At 51.3% G+C, this 19,686-nt stretch overlaps 6 protein-coding genes across 6 annotated transcripts; all 6 read left to right on the top strand.

The window, feature by feature from the left end:
* Positions 1 to 315: 315 nt before the first annotated feature.
* HO133_005314 (uncharacterized protein) lies at positions 316 to 3,233 on the top strand (the record flags this gene model as incomplete). The annotated part of the gene is made up of 2 exons (XM_037296224.1): positions 316 to 3,075; positions 3,132 to 3,233. 2 exons carry the CDS (start codon positions 316 to 318, stop codon positions 3,231 to 3,233), a joined length of 2,862 nt encoding a protein of 953 aa, XP_037148206.1.
* Positions 3,234 to 6,950: 3,717 nt separating this feature from the next.
* On the top strand, positions 6,951 to 7,389 carry HO133_005313 (uncharacterized protein; the record flags this gene model as incomplete). The annotated part of the gene is given in 2 exon segments (XM_037296223.1): positions 6,951 to 7,309; positions 7,329 to 7,389. The coding sequence occupies 2 exon segments, from the start codon at positions 6,951 to 6,953 to the stop codon at positions 7,387 to 7,389; spliced, it is 420 nt and encodes a 139-aa protein (XP_037148205.1).
* Positions 7,390 to 8,942: 1,553 nt separating this feature from the next.
* On the top strand, positions 8,943 to 10,262 carry HO133_005312 (uncharacterized protein; the record flags this gene model as incomplete). Its single annotated transcript, XM_037296222.1, has 1 exon — positions 8,943 to 10,262. The coding sequence occupies one exon, from the start codon at positions 8,943 to 8,945 to the stop codon at positions 10,260 to 10,262; it is 1,320 nt and encodes a 439-aa protein (XP_037148204.1).
* Positions 10,263 to 14,340: 4,078 nt separating this feature from the next.
* HO133_005311 (uncharacterized protein) lies at positions 14,341 to 15,008 on the top strand (the record flags this gene model as incomplete). The annotated part of the gene is made up of 2 exons (XM_037296221.1): positions 14,341 to 14,550; positions 14,607 to 15,008. The coding sequence occupies 2 exons, from the start codon at positions 14,341 to 14,343 to the stop codon at positions 15,006 to 15,008; spliced, it is 612 nt and encodes a 203-aa protein (XP_037148203.1).
* A 1,284-nt stretch (positions 15,009 to 16,292) lies between these two features.
* HO133_005310 (uncharacterized protein) lies at positions 16,293 to 17,480 on the top strand (the record flags this gene model as incomplete). Its single annotated transcript, XM_037296220.1, has 2 exons — positions 16,293 to 16,351; positions 16,400 to 17,480. The coding sequence occupies 2 exons, from the start codon at positions 16,293 to 16,295 to the stop codon at positions 17,478 to 17,480; spliced, it is 1,140 nt and encodes a 379-aa protein (XP_037148202.1).
* Positions 17,481 to 17,989: 509 nt separating this feature from the next.
* On the top strand, positions 17,990 to 18,864 carry HO133_005309 (uncharacterized protein; the record flags this gene model as incomplete). The annotated part of the gene is made up of 2 exons (XM_037296219.1): positions 17,990 to 18,192; positions 18,246 to 18,864. 2 exons carry the CDS (start codon positions 17,990 to 17,992, stop codon positions 18,862 to 18,864), a joined length of 822 nt encoding a protein of 273 aa, XP_037148201.1.
* Positions 18,865 to 19,686: the final 822 nt, after the last annotated feature.

Here is a 19,686-nt window from a genome sequence, read left to right as displayed (position 1 = left end):
GCCCTGTCCCATGGCTCCAAGCGTAATAGTGGCTAGGAAGAGCGACTTGCAATCGTGACTTCAATTCGCATTTTTAATGACGCGTGACGTACCCTAAAATAAGAGAGACAGACCAAAGACTTACAAGTAAGGTTGTGGCGGCTGTGGCTGAAAGCTTGGCATCGATACAGTGTTTAGTTGAGGGTCACTCGACACGAGCCCTCCGTAAGACGACCTCTAGATCCGAGGTATCTCAGTCTCCTTCTTATCATTCGCACCTACTGATTGACCACTTCTTGACCATGCTGCTCTATCGGTGACCCCTACTCCTTCGGTATGGATGACCTATCAAGCGTGGATTGGGCGCCCTCCAAAGCGCCCTCAGCAGGTCGGCAACATCCCCCAGCCCTAGGCACCTACTATTCAACTCTAAGGCCAACCCCTCCTGGAACTGGAAGCTCCACGCCGTCCGTATTTCCACCGCCAGGCCAACCGCCAAAAAACGTTCCCTCAAGAAGCAGCGGCTCAACGCCTGCCAATGACAGCTTTGCCAATCTGGTCGCCTTCGGTGGCCAACAGTCCACGAAGAGCCCGTCATTACAGGAACAGCAGAAGCGACTGCAAGAGGAAAGGGCGAAGCAAGAAGCGGAGAAGAGGAGACAATTCGATGCACGTTTTGGTAGTGTGCAGCCCGCATCTTGGGATACGTTGGGCGATGGGAGGACTACACCTGACAGGATTACGTCTCCTCCAACTTACACGGCTACAAATGAATATGGAGGACAAAAGTTATCGAAGGTTATCAATAAACCCTTTGCAGGGATACCCGCTCCTTCATCCGCGAAGAGGTCTATAGATGACGATAACGAGCTGTTTTCAGCCTTCAATGCTTCGGCGCCGGTTGATAGATCTAGTCATATGTCGCCTCCCTCCAAGTCTTCAAGTCTAGATGGTCCACCTTTGTTGAAAAGTCCAGGTGGCCCCAGCTCGATATCAGCGGTCAAGAACATTGATGGAAGCAGTAAGGACCATACAGAGGACCAGGACGATGACCCATTCGGTCTCGGTACGGACGGCTTCATGAGAAAGCCAAAACAAAACGCCATTGCCAACGTCAAATCTGAGGAGGACGACGATGTACTAGGGCTATTAGGCCGCCCAGTCTCCGAGTTTCCCAAGCCGCAGCCGAGAATAGAAAAGGCCCCGGAACCTGCAAGCGACGCTTCCCTTCACCCTCAAGATCGGGCAGTCGCGGAGCTGGTAGATATGGGCTTCACTCCTGAGAAATCAAGAACAGCTCTCGAGGCTACTGAAAGCGGTACGGATGTTGAGGCTGCTGTTGGGTGGCTGTTGAACCAAGCACACGAGGAGTCTCGAAAGAAGAGCCAACCGCAGGATCATCAGGAAGAGGATCGAAATGCCGCTGACAGATCCCAACGATCGAAAAGGACTCCTGGACGCCGGAAAAGCTCAGTTGGTGGCTCGGCGAAGCCAGCTTGGATGCGAGAGCAGGAACTAAATGGGACTAGTCGGCAACGGCAGGATAGCAAATCTCCTGCGAATGAGGAGAAAGATCCCTCGCAGTATGCAGCCGAGATTGGGACCAAGATGTTCAAGACTGCTAACTCATTGTGGAAGACGGGAACGAAAAGGTTGAATCAGGCAGTCGCTGAGTTTAATTCAGACAGTGATTCCAGCCAGCCCAAATGGATGAAAGAGGCTCAAACAGAAGCAGGCGCTCGAAAGCCAAGACCTCCACGGCGGGAGCTTGATGCCAATGATCATGATCGGATGGCCAGGAACGTACAGCAACAACCGGCAGCGCGGCCAACGCAACCGGATGTCACGGACGAGGCTCTGATGCTTGAAGCCGACTCTCGTCCGCCTCCGCGAAAGTCTCGACCGAAAGCAGATGCCCCCGAAGACCTTTCAAGACCGCCGCCGCCAGCACGATCGAGGGAGCCTCAAGAGCAGTCTAAGCCTCAACCTAAGTTTATGCCACAGCAGTCAGCTCGTGACCCGAGAGCAAAGCTGAGTAGGCAAGCTATTGAGGACGAAGCCTCTCAAGCGTACATCAGCCCAGCGCGACGGAAGAAGACGACTCCCAAACCGCCACCTACTGAACAGGAGCCGGATCTACTGTTCGACCCTTCTCAGTCATCATATCAATCTGCGCCAACATCTTCTCGCCCAAAGCCTGCACCTCAAGCGGTCAAACGTCCAACGACTTCCCTCCCAACGCGTCCACCTCCGCCCAAACGAAACATCCCAGCCATCTCCCCTTTTGCTCTACAAGCGTCGACAAAAGCCCGCCAGGAAGGCACCTTGGCTTTCAAACGAGGTGACTATGCACTTGCTACAACATTATATTCGACCGGCATCACTGCCGTTCCCTCAACGCATCCTCTAGTTCTTCCCATTCTTACCAATCGTGCCCTCGCACACCTTAAAACTGGTGATCCTAAAGCCGCAGTCATAGACGCCAAATCTGCTCTTGATTTAATAGGGCCTTCGCGGGGAGCTTCAGAGAGTGTTGATCTTAGCGGCGATGAAGGCGTCAAGCCGATGATTACTTACTGGGAAAAGGCGATGACCCGGCAAGCTGAAGCCTTAGAACAATTGGAGCGCTGGTCCGAAGCAGCTATAGTCTGGAAGGCATGCGTAGAAGCAGGCGTGGGAGGTGCAACTAGCATTGCGGGAAGGAACAGATGCGAGAAAGCTGCAGCAGGATCACAGACTAAATCTTCTGTGGCGCGCAAGCCAGCCGCTCCGAAACCTAAGCCAAAGGTCTCCGCCCTGGGTGACCTAGCGCCCGAATCTGCGCAGTCCGCCGAGGCAGTCTCGAGATTACGAGCAGCGAATGCTGCGGCGGACCGTGTAGATGATGAGAAATTCGCGCTTGCGGATATAGTTGATTTGCGGGTCAAGAAATGGCGATTGGGGAAAGAGAGCAATCTGAGAGCGTTGCTATCGACCTTGCAAAATGTTCTCTGGGAAGGAAGCGGGTGGAAAGAGATTGGGATGGGGGAACTCTTGATGCCTGGCAAGGTGAAGATTAATTACATGAAGGGGATTGCGAAGGTGCATCCGGACAAGGTAAGCGGTCTGCTCCTTTGGCTCAGGGCATTGGAGTAGCTGACGTGTGGTAAAAGCTGCCTATGACGGCGACTACAGAGCAGAAGATGATCAGCGCTGCGGTTTTCGCAACGTTGAATGAAGCGTGGGAAAAGTTCAAGCAGGAGAACAACCTTTGATGTAACGGACCATCAAGTCTGAACACTGTCAGGTCTCCTGCGTACGAAACTTATAGTTAGTAGCAGTCCTGCCTAGGTAGGCGAGTCATGGCACTACTAGCATAATCAATATTCATAATTGAGCTTCGACTACGATGATAGCCCAGCTATGGCGGCATTTTACGCAACTCACGGTTTCCAGTGCATTTACTCAGTTGCGGCAATCCCTTCGCGGCTTGTTCACTCGTGCCGAACTATCACTGATAAAGACTGATAAAGAATTTACGTGAGCCCAGCTCATCGTACCAGCTTCTCTTGACTGGACATGTTGTCATTGATTGTATCTCATCTATATCGGGAGATCAAGCAGCAACTGACCCCTGAAGGAAGCGCAGTCGCCCAGGATCACCCTCGGTCGCGCGACGCTAATGCAGCGCTCGCCCAATGCCTGCTGGGGGTACAGCTGGGACAGATTCCCGCCTAGGACAATACTCAAAGCAAGTGAAATCACTCGCTAAAGCACGTCCGTGCGAGTTCTGGCGCGTGCAAAATCCCCCTCGTCGTGCTGACTGGAAAAGCCACATTGACATGCAAGCTGTCGGGATTGTCCTCCAGCGATAGTAGCGCTAGATTCAGGGGATATTACGTGACTTGCACCCGGGGGAACCAGCAGTGCAGTCACCGCAAGATTCGTGCATGAGGCCGAGTCGGCGCCGCTGATAACGAGGTCTCTGAGTTCAATAATGAGGGTAATGGAACATTGCCAGACACTTAATATCAGCTGACTCGATTACTGCCGAGCTCAAATCCTTCACAGCTGATTGCCCGTCAAGGCGGTATGTATCTGAGGAGGAGAGGCGAGGCTTCGGGCTCACTCACACGCACAGTTCTAGCCACACAAGCCCAATCAACATCTCGGCATGACTTCGCCATCGAAGTGGCAGGAGAGGATGTAGGTGCAGAGGACAATCCGCTTCAGATATTGTGGTTCTGGGACTCCAATAATCTCCAGGAATGATTGAATGTTTTCTTTTCCCGAAAGCCGGAGGTTTCGCCTCGCTAGCTCTCGTGAAAGAAGTTCTCACACCCGACCGAGCCAGCCAACGCACGCATCGAGAAGCGGGCGCATTGTCAAGTATGACTAAACTCGCTTCATTGCGATCGAACACAAATTCGTATTCACTGCATCCGGCGTCGTCTTTCTTTGCTGACTTTTGTTTAGCTGATACTGATTCTGGCGGCTTGCTCAGACATCCACTCGTCCTTGCCTGCAAAGATGAAGTGCAACAAGTTCTTACTGATTCCCAGCCTCTCGGCACTGTTTCTGTAGCGGTCGGGCGGCGCAGAGAGCAAAGCCAAGAATGTCTTCATGCCAAGATTCGAGCTGATACAATATAACGATTGTAGCCTTCGGGGCTTGCTGTGTCAACCATATGTCTCAAAGTAGGGGATTGATTTACTTCGAGCTTCCTTGTTGTCTGGCCGGGCTCACTCGAGCAATATGGTCAAAGACGGGCTTTCGGTGGTGAGGCTTGGCGTGCGTATTATCAGGTGTCGTGACGCTGAACCCAGACGTCGACTCCAATTGGCCAGGGAAGCCACACCCCCTTATGTGCATGCGTAGTGGGCCTTCTGAATTGCCCTCAGTTTACCGGGTGAACGCCACTAAGAGAGCATATGGAATCATGATTTGAGTTTCGGGCCATGATTGAGCAGCTCCTGAGGGTACTGTAAAGTCACAACATCTTGCACGGTTAGAGGGATCAAGTATGTTCTGTACCATAGGCGTATACTCTCCCAAGGGTGTCGAAGTCGGTCTCCGCAATCCCTAGAATCTTGGTCGCAGGGACGGTTCGAAGCTCTCGCCTCTTCGTCCTTGGGTTCACACTTTGAATCATCGAGGCGGGGAATGAATCTCCACTACACAATTAGGCATGCTTTCAGCGTTTGCCAGCCCTTTATGAGTATCAGACCGCGTTCATTGGCCGTGAGTAATCATGAGGTGTCCGAATTGAAAGTGTGGAATTCGCGTAGAGTATCCGCAAGAAAATTTTAATTTCAATGCTCTAATACCGGATCCATTGCGAGAAATGGTGGGTCATCTTACAACGCGTGCGCCAAACCGCATATGCCCGCTCCTTAACTCAATATCAGCTGTATCGTCGAGCTTTTGGTAGCCCTGCCCCCTTCTACGTTCCGTGCCATCTGCTCCTCGCCCAACCCCTGACGCCACGGTCCGCCCGGCTACGATTACCGCGTGTCCATCATCGGTGTGGATCAAACGAGCCAACCAAACCACGCTTTTCTGCAAAAAGGTGGGGAACGAATGTGTTGACCACAACGCAGATGTGTCTTCGGTGTAGCGCACACGCAGTGAATGCTAAAAACTGCGGTCTATTGCCCGTTTGTCAACGAATTCTTCACCATATACTAAGGACTGCAGCAATATCTTCTTTTCCCCTTTACTAGCCCAATGTTGCCCCCTCTCCACAATCCCAATACAGCTACTATCACCTCCGCTCTCTCCTGTGCTTGAAACACTCCCCTTCTTCCAGGCAGAACTTGAATGTCGCTATCGCTCGCAAGCCCAGATCCACTGCATTGGCGCAATTCTTGGGATCGCAAAGGTATCCCGCTATGAAATTCGAGCCGTGACGACGCCTCGGATGACGCTCTCTGCAGCCAAGATGCGCAGGTCAGGGTTTGTTGTCTAGCCGGCACCATCTGCATCGGTGACCTACACTGTTAAGAAACTGTAGCAAAAGCTATGCATAGAGGGCGAAAAAGTTTGAACGACAGTAAGTTGCCAGAGAAAAGTGACAATTTTCACGAAAAGTCGCCTAGAAACATCGACATTTACCTGCAATGGAAGTGATTGTTGAGGTCCTATTCATAAGTTTCGGCACGGTGCCAGGAACATTTGACAAACGAATTTGCCTAAAGACATCGACATTCTACCGGTATTGGAAGTGGTTGTTGAGGTCCTAAGTTTCAGGCATGGTACCAGAAACATCATGCCTATCCCTACCCCGACGAAGGTGAGACAAACGAGATTCCGCGGAAAGCCATCCTTGCCCTCGAACACGTCGATTATAATTGTGAAGTTTGCAATCCTGAAGGGTGAGGAGGACATGTACGTTGTGAAGGTGATAGATGAGAGCATAATGATGAGCGTCTATTTTTTTCCTCGGCCTCCATTTGATGGCCATGGATAGATCTTGAGGGTCATCAAAGTCGACGATGATAGGGTCATTTTGAGGCCAATGCGGTCGCAGCCTCCGAAAAATCCTCTTTACCTTCTACATCTCTGCCTGGTTTCTCCATCCGGAAGCGTCCAGGGGTGTAGACTGGTTTTTGGGGAGGTGTCATGTCCAACAATGTGAGGACCAAAGACAATTTAAATCGTAGACGATTGACTGATTCGGAGCTAAAGTTATTTGCCCATGTCCAACTACTCTTATGTTTCCGGGCAGCAATTGGCGCGCATATGAATATCATGTGGTACAATACGCTCCTCCGGTAACGTATTTTATTAATACATTCGTTCGCATCAGCCGACTGTGTCACACGGGAACAAGCGTCGCCATGCACGCCGCCTTACCTGCAGCTCGTCCACTGAGAGGGTACCCGGCATGACCCATCTGTTCGACAGCCCACCTCCTCGTCACAAGCTCGCGCTGTATCGAAACCCTCCGTCAACAGATAACGGCGAGGACTGGGCGATGAATGACAAAAACTATGACGGGAACCAGGACTCCACTCCGCCTTCGATTATGTCCTCGAGCTTTCAATTCAGAGGATGTCGTCGAAGAGGATGCAGGTCAGGAGGAGCATACCCTTCCCGACGGAGCAAACCCTTCGCAAGAGGAAGCGCCGTCTGGAGGGGCGAGCCCGGCTCAGACTATAAATTCATTACATCTTGCAGATGAGGGATCGGGCGAGGCTCTTCAATATCGCTTTAGGGTCATCCTGCGAGATGGGGAAGGTTGGATTACGGTGGAGGAATATTCCTTTGCTACGTCTCTACCCTCGCTCGTGGAAGTCACAGCGGAGAAGAACGCAGGTGAAGGACAACTCCTTTTCGACATAAGGCTCTGGTCATTGCATCCTTCCCAGTGCTTTTGAAGCCGCCCTCGCCCATGGCACTAATACCATCCATTTCTTCCCAGAAGGTTGATTATGTATTGACGAACCAGCTCGCCGTGTCGGCTGCGGCATTATGCCCCTGGTGCCACATCTTTGCGGGGGAAAACAAGAAAGAGAGCAGCTAATGAAGACGTATCCAAGCATCGTCACATACAAAAGATAGCATAGGCACTGAACATGGAGCGTGAGCGTCTCAAGAGATTCATTTTTCGCGCAAACAGAAGCCCATCCATTGCGTTTGCTATTCGACTTTACCATGGAGCAACCTCCTTGGCGACGTCCTCTATTAAGAATACAAGGTAACCCATTCTTAGTGTGTTAACATTTGAATTGATGGACAGTTTTCAATTATATTCAATCCCATCGTTCATATATATGATGCCATTGCAGAATTCAAGAGACCTGCCTTATTGCCGTTTTCGAATTATGAGATCGCGTGACGCTGACCACATAAGTTGCTCGCTCATTTATGAAGCGAAGGTCGTCCAAGTGAATATGGAATCCTTTGGAAAGCTTCCGTCTACCCCATAGCATAGGTACTCTAGAAAGCATACGATACCGCCTTGACCAATCATGAATGAGTATTCCCCTTATCCGCATGATTATATCTCATTAATATCTGAAGTCGTAACTAATATAGAACATGTCTAGTCAAAGTTGGGAGTGCCCTCATACCCAAACACTTTGTTCATGAAACCGGACCCCAAAAACCCGAACGCATGGAATCTGGCGAGGAGATATAAATCCGCTCAGTATGTGTGATATCACTCTTCAATTGACCTATACGGTACTCGCTCCGTCGGGTGAGATGTTGGCTTCCTTTAAGTGTGCGCAGTTGATCCGAACCGCGGACCTTCGCCCCCAATTCATATCGAGCTCCACGTAGAGAGCTTTTCCATGTATTTGAGCACTTCCAGTGTAGCCCCTCGAACAACGAAGAAAGAAGCGGATGGCTCCGTTGTTTTGCAACGGTGGCTGTAGATGTTTTTCAGGTACCGCTGTTTTCAATCCTTTGTTTGTCATGGAGAACGGCGGCCTCACCGCGCCCACTGAACGGGTCTCCATGAAAATTCCCCACGTTTTGCAAAGTATCTTGGGTGAGCTGCAAGCAGACCGGATCCTCCCTGGTTAGAGGTCCAGGCGAACAGTGACTCATTATCTAGATTTTCATGATCTCGGTCTGGAGCCGATAAAATGCATTTTTGGCGCCACCTTCACCATATAATAGCGGCATGTTGACATTGAGAAGCCAAGGGGAGCGTCTGAGGATTAAGGTAATACCAACGCGCTGTAAAGCAACTTCGGCTAGATCTGGCTAGCCTCTTTGGGCGGCGCTCTTCATGGAATGAGCTGCTGATCCACTCCGGAACAGGGTGCGGCTGATGCAAGCAGTGCAAAATGCGAACTTTATTGATCCTTCGAGTATCCCGCTGCTAATATTAAATTCAAAACGCCGGACTAGGGGCAGTCGAGCCGGGGCTGACGAGTACTTGCTTTCAGACGTCCTGAAGAGTTGTTTATTCCTTCAAAAATCTGTCCTGTTGATGTCTTGGAAGTTATCACTTTGCAAACTTCCTTTAAACCATGATGTTTTGGTTAGGATTTCTGCCGTTATTATCACTTCTAACATGGCCGTCTCTCGCCGCCGAGGCTCCCGAAAAGCGCCGAACAGCTGGTCAATTCCATGATCTCCTTCTCAACGGCCTCGTCGCCCGTCCTCACAAATTCGACAAATGGTTCCCCGAGTTTGGCGGAAGGATCGACGCCGTATCCGCTGGAGTCTGCCAAGTCAACTTGCAAGCATATCTAGGCAATCACACCGCCAGAGAGAGCCTGCCTGATACCGTCATCGAGTATTGCTCCAATCAAAATGATTGCATACTGGACAACCTTGTGGAAAGCATCAAATCAGATATGGGGACCGCCCAGGTCTTGCTCGGTCTCACTCCAGTGATATTGTCGAATTTTGGGCCCAGCATAGCGGAGATTTCGGTCATGTCGACGCAGCGGCCCCTGCTGACGTTGCTGCTAGCGTTCGGAGCTCCAGCCATTTATCCAACGAGGCTACTTCGCTACGACAACCCGCTTGAGGTTTTGCGAACAAACTCACCTAAGTCGAATTTCTTCCCGTTGCAGTTGCAAAATAGACATGCTGTTTTAATTAGTATTGCAGAGTATGTCATTGCTGCTGCTGCAATCGCCAACGTCTTCCACTGCACTATCACCCTAGGACTGTGGACGTTGTCAATCATTGGATGCGAGACCTTCGTCTTCCCGTTTCTGTGGGTCATTCTAGCCTTGGCGGTTCATATTCCTGCAGCTGTAGCCTTGAGATTCTTGAAAGGCTCCAAGCTGAAGATTCCGAGTCTTGCGGCAGAGTTCAGACGGCCGGACCTGACGTCGATCGGCAAAAGGCTCAGACACGCCTTCTGGAGGGAATTTGCACCCTGCGCGAGCGGCCCCAGCCTAGTAGTCGAGGACGACGAGACAAGTAGCTTCGCTATCAGCCTAAATTACCTGGCGGGCATTGTGGCTTATGCTCAGCTCACCTGGGGCATTTCGGTGTTCTCATCGTTGCTGTACATCTCTGTCAGGGATGCGAGTTTCGTCGTCGCTAGACTGGTGGCGTCGGCTCTTGTTTGCCAGGTTATCTTATCTTTCGAGCTCAGGGGCCTGGAAGATGCTCTGGCTGGGAGTGAAAGAGAATCCGCGGAAGCGAAAACCAAATGTCTAGGTCCACACGAGGACCCCGATGACTCGCGTTTTAAAGAACCAAATGATGCCGAAAAGAACAGATCAGGGTTGCCTCTTCTGCACTCTCCAGTTACTAGAGACGTGGAAGACTTTGGTTCCGATGTCCGTTCTGGGTTGGGATCTGTGAGCGGAGATGCGTCGGGCATCTGAGCGGTGTGGCAGTTGGACAGCGCGGAGAGGAGACGCTGATCTACGTATGGTCGGAGCCGAATGAGGGAAGCACAGAATTCTCTATTGGAGACTATGACTTACCTTCAGAGGGAAACGTAGGGCGGGACTGGAGCCTATACCTACTTGTCATGAGGTTCGCATCAAGAGGGATTGCGGTTGCGATCATGTAAGCCTTGAGCCTTAGGTTGCGGAAATTCGCCTGACTGAAGGGGAGGTGTCACAAATGAAACGGCATTGCGAGGTTGGGGATTGATCAGCCATGGAACATGGAGAAAGTTGAGCACCAACTGGGGATTTGGTCGTTATAATCTTGCCCATAGGGGCGGGTTTTTGTACGAAGTATACTAAGCCTACCGAAGCAGTCGAAATAGACGTTGAAGCCTCCCTGTAGATGAATCTGCGCACCAACCACCACGTCAAGACAAGTAAATCGTCCATTGCATTTGCCGTCCGAATATCTTGTGGTAATCTGTCAATAATACGAAGTGACGCTGCCACTGGAACACACCTTCTCACAGCACCAGTCCAGAGTTTTGCTGTGTTCATCTGCGACCGTCTTGTCGTACCACAACTGGAGCACCTGGATACCATCATGATAAGTGACTACCTGATACAAGGCCGAAGTGCGGTACTTACAGCAAATGTCGACATTGGTACACCGCGGTCGCCCATAGTATCGGAACAGCATAGAGCACGTTCAAACGTATCAAAAGTGGCTGATTGCCAACGATAGTTGTAGCAAAAAGAGGATTTCTGGTAACGAGGGGTTTTTAGTGGTCTCTACCAATTCTATCGGGAGGCTGACTGCCAACGACTTCTGAAAGCAAAAAGCGAAAGAATCCGTTAAGATCGGAACCTAAAAATGTGTCTCCTGAGAAGCCACGGCATGATACCTGTCCGGCAGAGATCGGCGCGGGGAACCTCATACTCGTGGCGGTATTACCGGCATACTCAATGGAATCGCCGGTGGGAGCAAGAGGGGGATCGAGCGAGTTGACGACCACCTGCGTCGGGCAGACATTCGAGAGAGAATGGGTTTGATCAGGACGAGGTCTGCCATAAGATTTATTGGTTGGTATGCCCAGGTGGTGATGGATGCCGTTACTAAAGCTTTCGACGGACGGCGAATTCAAGAAATTCATATCGTAATCAGGGAAATCCAAGAGTCGGGAATATTCCTGGCTGATCAACCGCCTGAGTCTGCTCGTAGAGGTTAGCTAAATGGGCGACTGTCCGATGACATACAGGATCACTAGGAGACTTACCTATCGTTGGTAAGTTCTGCTGGCATAAGCATCAAACCGATATTTCCAAACTGTGAAATCATAGCGGACCAAGGTCGTCACAAAGTTTGCCAATCATTTATTCGGGTGGAGTCTATTTCGGGGTTTCGTTTTCCACTCGATTGATCTAACACCATATCGGTAAACGTATTTTTCACTTTGATTTTGTTCGTCTGGTTCGGTGCTGCTGCTGTGGGGAGGATTTGATCGACAACTCACAGATATTCGTCTTGTTGATGTTAAGCTACGCGATATGCATCATTGTCTTCGGATGGATATTGTGCTCACTATAAACATATCATGAGCAGTGCGGGTTTTGTGCTCTCAGATCTGGAAGTACTGAGAGGAGGCGGCCGCAACGGTGAATAAGAAGGGTTACTACCTGCTTCGTATCCCGATTGTACCTCAACTTCTGCTAATAACATTTCGCCTTATCCTCTGGTACCTACTGTATCTTCCCGCGAGATATCCAGCATGATAGCCTTCACCCCCGGCCCTAGCCCTCCGCGCCCGTCGAATTCCACGCTCCAAATCCGTATCCAGATGCTCTACCACCACGATCACCCCATCATCCCTCCACGCAATTTCTATATCTCCCGCCAGCCGCTCCGCCATCGCTACGCTGCGATGCATACCCGCCCTGCAGTTCACCAAAACGGCCACGCAGGCACAGGGTGGGCCTGGGAGCCGGTCTTCGAGCCGGTCTTCCAATTCCCGCAACGAGTTCTGGTAGTTCGCTTCGTGTCCTGGGATCGCGAAAAAGGTGTGGGCTATCTCGGGGGAGGCGCCGGTGTAGGCTTCCAAGAGGTGGCGCGGTGGCGCTTGCGCTGCTGAGAGGTCGAAATGGAGGATCACGGGCATGGGTATGTGCGGTTGGCCGCGTGAGTCGCCGAACGTGATTAAGTGGAGAGACAGAGGTTGGGAGGGTCGGTCTGCCTTCTTCCACCACTTCCAAACGGGATCCTTCGAGACATGATGGTGTCGGCTTTTATTACGACGAGGCGGTACCCTTCTGTGTTGTAATCAGGATGCTAGATCTGTGCGCAATTTTGAAGAGAAGAATGCAACAACGCTTCGGGGCTTTGTGTGGTTCTGGGCGACTATCGTAGGGGGGTGGAAGAAAGCATGAACTGTGGCCTAGTCTGCTACTCGGTGTGCGCGAAACCCGAACGAGGGTCAGCGCCGAGTCTGCTGTTGAAGGAAGGCCTGATTACTAGCAATGTATTTTAGACGGTATTGAGATGCTAATATGAGATCTTGTAGATCCGCAGTTATGGCTGGCAGAGAAATGTACGAATGAAGGGGGCACGAAGAGCGTTCACCGCGCGTTAACAACCACGTCTTCTATCGGCCATGTTAGATTTTGATAGCTATCTGGAAATTTCCTTCGCAGGGAGATGGGCAAAGTAGATACTATGAGCTTAAGTTGGTGGATTTGCGCCTCGTTGGTGAGACACAAACTCGACGGGTTAGCCCATTACGAGTTGTGGCCACCACGGAATAACATTTTTGTCTTCAACATGGGTGATCATATACTGCTGGCGCTATAAGGAAGTGTTAAGCAGCTTTGTGAGACGAGAAACCCGCGTCACCACTTGCAGGGAAGTCAGACTGGCGGAGGAAGCCCAAGAAAAGGTCACGAGGGGAGTGCGACCGTGGACCTAATTTGCTGAAAAGAGGGACCGAGTGGCGATTCCGTCGCCCTATTCGCCTGGTAAAGAATAAAAGTGGGGCCTTTACTGCTGGCATAGAGCATCGACGCTAAAGGTAGCCTACGAGATTGCAATAACCGGGTTCTCAATAGACCGGAAACGGTCCAGTCGACTACGTAGCTGTCAGAAACATATGGAGCAGAGACGAAAGACGTGCCTCACTGCTGACGTAGAAGATTGACCGGCGCAGGAACCACAACAAATCATCACGAGCATATAGTAACCGCGCTCTCGATAGACGGCAACGGGAAGCTGGGTTCCGACTCTGTTCCAATTCTTCTTATCATGCGCCACATAGCTCTCCGGAGGTTCAGGATGGAGGAGGCGCCTATTGCTGGAGTGAAATGAATCACAAGCTCGAGACTCCCCAGTTCCCGATAGGCTTAGGCGGTCGGATCTTGACCCGTTGGCTTCCTTTGCCGCTAATACATTCGAGTAGCCATTCAGATCCTGAGGAGAGCAGATAGTAGACGCACCTGTCTGTTGGCGAGTGCTACAATCGAACGGACGAAGCGCGGGACGAAAGAATAACATAGTGGTATTGATAGGCTGAGTCGACTTCCCATCATGACCTGATGATACGGTTCGCACTGGAGGTAGTAGATCGGCTCGGAAAGTGCAAGTGTTATAAGATCATGTACGGGTGATTCGGACAATCAAGAGCCTCGCCAATATACACAATATTCGCCCCCGAGCGGGGTTCTTGGGATGGTATAAAAGGGCACGCTTTTTTCTTCTTCTCCTTTCTTCTTCCCCATGATGTCCACCATCAGAGATCAATCAAAACATTGGCAAGGTGCAACAAGAACACAATCATCCCAATAAGGCGTATTCAGCGTCATCTTCTCCCATCGCCACTGAATCTAGTCCCAAAGCCTGGCGAGAGGTCACCAGAGGTCCCTTATGTCCATTCTAATCTTTTCTATAGCAACCTAACAGCAAAGATTGAAACCGAAGAGGCATACCGCATATTTCAGAAAATAAGCAAACAATACTCAAGAAAGAAAACCCGACCATTCGACGGATCTTCTTTCGAGAAGACTCTCAAGTCTGCCATCCAAAATGCCGAGGCACAGAGTCGATGTCAACCTGAAGGGAGTTTCACACTATGTTGATGACCAGTTCGTTGACGCTACTGGTTTTCCATTCTGGGAAAACGTGTTACCTAATGGTCTTCACCTCGAGAGAAGGGTTGGACGTCCGGCTAATGATGACCGCAAATTTGTTAAAACGCCAGGATTTGGAAAAAGTGTTGAGTGGACTAGCGGTCGGGTGTGATCTGCACAGTCCTATGACTTGTCGAGTAGTATCTGACAATAAATCTATAGGATGCTCGGGGTGCGCATGGAGCTCAACGCCGGGCAGGACCACCGCCAGGACCACCGCCAAGACATCCGCCAAGACATCCGCCAAGAGAGCAGCAAGGAGAGCGGCGGGGAGAGCAACGAAGAGAGCAGCGAGGAGAGTGGCGGGGTGAGCAGCGAGGAGAAAACTCAGGAGAGGACTCAGGAGAGGGTCCAGCAGAGGACCCAGCAGAGGACCCAGCAGAGGACCCAGCAGAGGACCCAGCAGAGGGCCTAGCAGAGGGCCCCGGGGAAGACCCAGGAGAGGAAGAAAGACGGGAACATAGACAAAGCCCAGGATTGTTCGATGTTCCTGAGGGCGATAGCGACGATGCACATTCCAGGGTACAACATAATAACATCAACACTAAGGGGAGAATTCACTGACGTAGAGATCCCAGGCTCCATCAAGGCGAGGTGATGATGGAATTATGAACACTCGAACTAGTCGTGGGCCTCATCGTAGACAAATGCGTCGACAGGAAGGGATGGCTCATGGCCATGGTGAGCATAACGACTATGCACACTCCAGAGTATGACATGAGAGCGTCAATACTAAGGCCAGGATTCACTGACGCAAAGACCGCAGGCTCCTTCAAGGCGAGACGATTCTGGGACTGTGGATTATCAGAACCGTGACAGGCGCCCGCGAGGATATGACCGTCCTGATCGTACCAGCAGGAAAGTGGGCCTTGGTCCGGCCGTCGGCGCGGAGAGACACGAGTCGCCGCCTCGCTGGCTTGAACTCGGAGAACTAAGACAGTGGGAACGCGAGCGCGGACTACGACCATGAGGCATGTCACTATTGGGGACTGCGAACCCCATGCACAGAGAAAGGAATGGTCTAGCAATGATACGAGCTGGGTGAGAGCGGTCTTATCGTATGTAGCACATGCATAAAGCTTGCGAATGAAGTTGAAAAGATTGGAAGACTTTTCATGATCTGACGCTGTTTCAACAATCAGCAACTTCCATGCAGAGAACATCGAGGGTAGAGCCAAACAGGGTGCTTCTGCCTACTTTACACTACTCCAGGTCTCGAAATCTCTGGAATACCCGGAATTCCCCCGGTCCAGCTGGATAGAACGCTGCAAGTGTTTATTGTCAAGTGATAAAAGTCTGAAGATACCCAGCAAGTCGAGCGCTAGCATCGTTGTTCACGGGAAGGCTCGTGATCAATGGAGTTGAGCCACGGTTCCTAACCTTCTCTCAAAGCTCATCATGCAGATTGAGATTCCTTTGTATGTAAAGAAGTAAGCGAGCTACCTCTTTGGAATGGATTTCCCTACAGCTATCTCTCCCCTTAGAATCCCTAGATCGCGTTGCAAGAATTCACTTGCGCAGTATACTGTAGTGGTCGAGTGATGTTGAACAGAAGATTCAGCTGTTGAGTACTTTTTGTTGGAACCAGATTTGTACCTTCAGTATACCCAGTTTTGGAAGTCTGAACGCACAGACGAACACTCGACATTTTGGCCATCCTTGCGTTTGATAGTGGTTGCGTGTACCTGCCCTTTTTAGCGTAGTATGGAGTTCCCCGGATTTGCTAAAGCTGCAAGGTTACGTAACGTTCCTTCTGGCTACCCACTTCGCTCCATTTTGCTTTTGATTCGATTCCACGGTCATCACACTGTTTAATCGAGGCAGAAGGCTCTCCATGCTGCTGCCGCCATGTCTCCACCGCCGTCAGGCCTCCAGCTGGATCTTGAAGCCCTGAGCGGCATCTGCGGGTAAGTCTCCTTTGCCCCTCGGACCAGTTGGATTCTAACGGTCTGCAGTTCGATTTCCATAGCCTGCTGGGTCGTCGTCTACTCCCCTCAAATCATAGAGAACTTCCGCCGCTCCTCCGCCGATGGCCTCTCTCTCCTCTTCGTCATCATCTGGACTCTCGGCGATGTCTTCAACGTTCTCGGAGCAGTGCTGCAAGGAGTCCTCCCCACGATGACGATCCTGGCGGTTTACTATACCCTTGCCGACATAGTGTTACTGGGTCAATGTTTCTACTACAAAGGCTTTACGCTCCTGGAAGCGCCGGCGGGCAAGTCTACACCAGCCATTGACGAGGAAGCGGTAGAAGAAGAGCCCCCTACAGAACAGTCTTCCCTCTTGCCGCATAAAAGGCCCTCGAACACCCCTGATCGACCTGCTATCTCAGATGCAGAGCATCTCTCCACCCGTGGCTCCTTCTCTTCCCTCCACTCTCGTCTGTCGAATGGCCAGCTGGATGCCACGCATCTCTCTCCTGCCACGCCCTTTACTCCACCTAGGACCTCGACTCCTACGGAAACTCTAACGAAACCTAAGTCAGCCCTCTACGCTCTCTTTTTTAATATTGCTGCCCTTATCCTTGTCTGCGCAGCCGGTATATTGGGCTGGTGGCTGTCTTCTCGCTCGTCCCGTGCTCAATACCCAGACCGCCATGATCATCACCATCACGATTGCCACCGGTCTCCTTCTTCTACAAATGACACCTCGGAATCCCTCCACTTAGACCTCTGGGGCCAAATATTTGGCTACCTCTGCGCAGCCCTCTACCTGGGCTCCCGCATCCCGCAACTTCATCTCAACTACCGCCGGAAAAGCACCGAAGGAGTCAGCATGCTGTTTTTCCTTTTCGCATGTGTGGGGAATCTCACATACGTGATGAGCATATTCGCCTACGAGCCTGCATGTGCGAGGTTTGAAAGATACGATGATGTAAGGGGTGGATGCGAGAGCGGAGAGTGGGCCAGAGCTTACGGTCAGTATATCCTTCTCAATGCGAGCTGGCTAATTGGCAGCGCTGGCACGCTGGTCTTGGATTTTATGATCTTTGGACAATTTTGGATTTACAGGGATCGAAACCCGGAGGTGGCCTGATAAAGCGGGAGGGCTGATTCAATTGGGTACGGGGCATGGGTTATGGGGGTATATATGTGGTAGGAGTGCTGGGCCGGTATGCACGGCTTTGACCAAAATGAATTGGCGAAAAATAGTAACCCATTGATGCGATGTTGTCATAAGTAAACATCTTTTTGAGGCATAAAACTGAACACTGGTTTCATAACCTTCACCACGTAGATGCTATATGATTTTTGAGGAGGTTCCATTTAAAAGTGTCGGATTACTAGTGCTGACGGTGGTTCTACTAATACCGGGTCCACAGACTAATCCTTCACGTCAGACTCGACATTGTTTATGAAACAAAGCACACTATAACGACGACGCCTCAATTCTATTCCTTCCACCACCTAGGCGACGCGACTCATCCGATAGCAATGATCTTAGAACGATGAAAGGATTATTGAGCTAAACAAGAAGAACGGTACACGCATCCTCAAGCTCGCGGCAACAAGAAGTCCGAATAAACACCGGCCATCCTCGACCTCATGGCGACGACCTCAGCTCCTGCGACACCTCAAAGCCAACCCATTCAAGCCGCTGTGTCCACCCCATCACCTGGAAACTGGCGACATCCAAGATCCGACGAGATAGCCCGAAGGCAAAAAGCAAATACCTTCGACGATAGCAACCTCCGGAAGATAGTGTGGAATGGGGGGGCTCTCGCGGCACTGTTCTATGCCTCATCACAGTATGTGTATACTTGCACCCGAGTGAAAAGTCCAAACTAATAGTGGAGAGTAGCTCCTGGATTCACGAAATCTCCCAAATCTTCCAACCACTCACCACTCCCATGCTTTTCCTGATTTGCCTGCTCGGTCTCTACAACATTGCAACAGCCCTATTACCCCTCATCAAGAACACGGACGAACTCACCGACATCCCACTGACGCCTACACAACGATCGCTCTTGGGCCTGAACCCTAACGCCACGCCACCACTGACACCTGGGACACAATACATCACACCACCACGATACCCCCACTCGCCAACACCACGAAACATTTCTCCGGCGACAAGAAGTACCAGCACGTACAGCACGCCCATTACAAGCAGTCCGTCATTCGGGAGGGAAAGAAGCGGTTCGCCTACGGCGAGTCTCGCAGCCAGTCCGTTGTGGCAGAAGAGTCTGGGCAAGTCTAGGGATACTGCGAGGAGATCGAGCTATGGCTCACCGTCACCTCTGGGGCCCGGATTTGGAGGGGGCAATAGTATACTGGGGGCGCCGAATACTCCGAGTCCTGCGGCTGGGCGAGTGGCTACGGTGGGGCTGAACAATAAGTGGCTCTATCAGAAGGGGAGAAGCGCTTCTGGAAGTAGGTACCCGAGCATATATTCTGGGACTACGCTTGTAGATTACTAGGAAATGAATGAAGGAGATTACTTGGATCGTTATGCCTGAAGTCGTGCAAGACGCCTGTGACCGCTGCGTAATTCCTGACCGTGTTCCGAGGCATACATTACATGAAGTTGAAAAGTAGTCATAAAGCACATTAAACTCTCATCACACATCTTTGAAGCATGCTCGAAGAAGGAAGAGTACTCCGACGCGCCAGTCTCCAAACCATGCCACAGCCCACTCGCGAGGCGTCTGCCGTAGTCCTGAACAAATACACTATCCCTCTCCTTTCCCGTCAGGCGCCGTGTCTGACTCGAGGGACGTCTACAGAAGGATATGTAGTGAACCCGAGCGGAGCATGGTCCGTCCAGGGATCACTTTCCGAGCCCGGCTCCCTCTTGTCATCATTTACGGTCAAGCGGTCTCGCTGACTGACTGATTCACGCTCGAGCCGTGTCTCGATTCCACGAGGCATGCATGTTCTTGCTTTTGACTGCCCGTGACGTACGTCCCGGGTCCGCAAAGGCTGCAGTTTGCGAAGGCTGTCGAGCAAGTGGTGTATCATTGTGGCAAAGCGGGTGGTGCACGGAGAGACGGGGTTGTGATGCGTGTTTCGGTAGGGGTGATGGGTAGTCGGTTGTGTGCCGCCGTGAAAGAGCCTGGTCTTCGTGTTCGCTATTTTTGGCTGCGGGAAGATCTCAAGTTTAAGGGAACGCCGTGAAATTGAAGGGATGTTGGAACGAGTTTCACTTCCACCCATACCGTTGTCATTATCCGTTGCTGATGCAAAAGCTGCTCAGGATGGAACGGTCAAAGCAGTAACCCCGTGCCTCAAATTTGCGTAGA

This window comes from Letharia lupina (genome assembly GCF_014066315.1).
Source record: "Letharia lupina isolate WasteWater1 chromosome Unknown contig_21, whole genome shotgun sequence".
NCBI lineage: Eukaryota > Fungi > Ascomycota > Lecanoromycetes > Lecanorales > Parmeliaceae > Letharia > Letharia lupina.
This window is presented reverse-complemented; position numbering and strand designations above follow the sequence as displayed.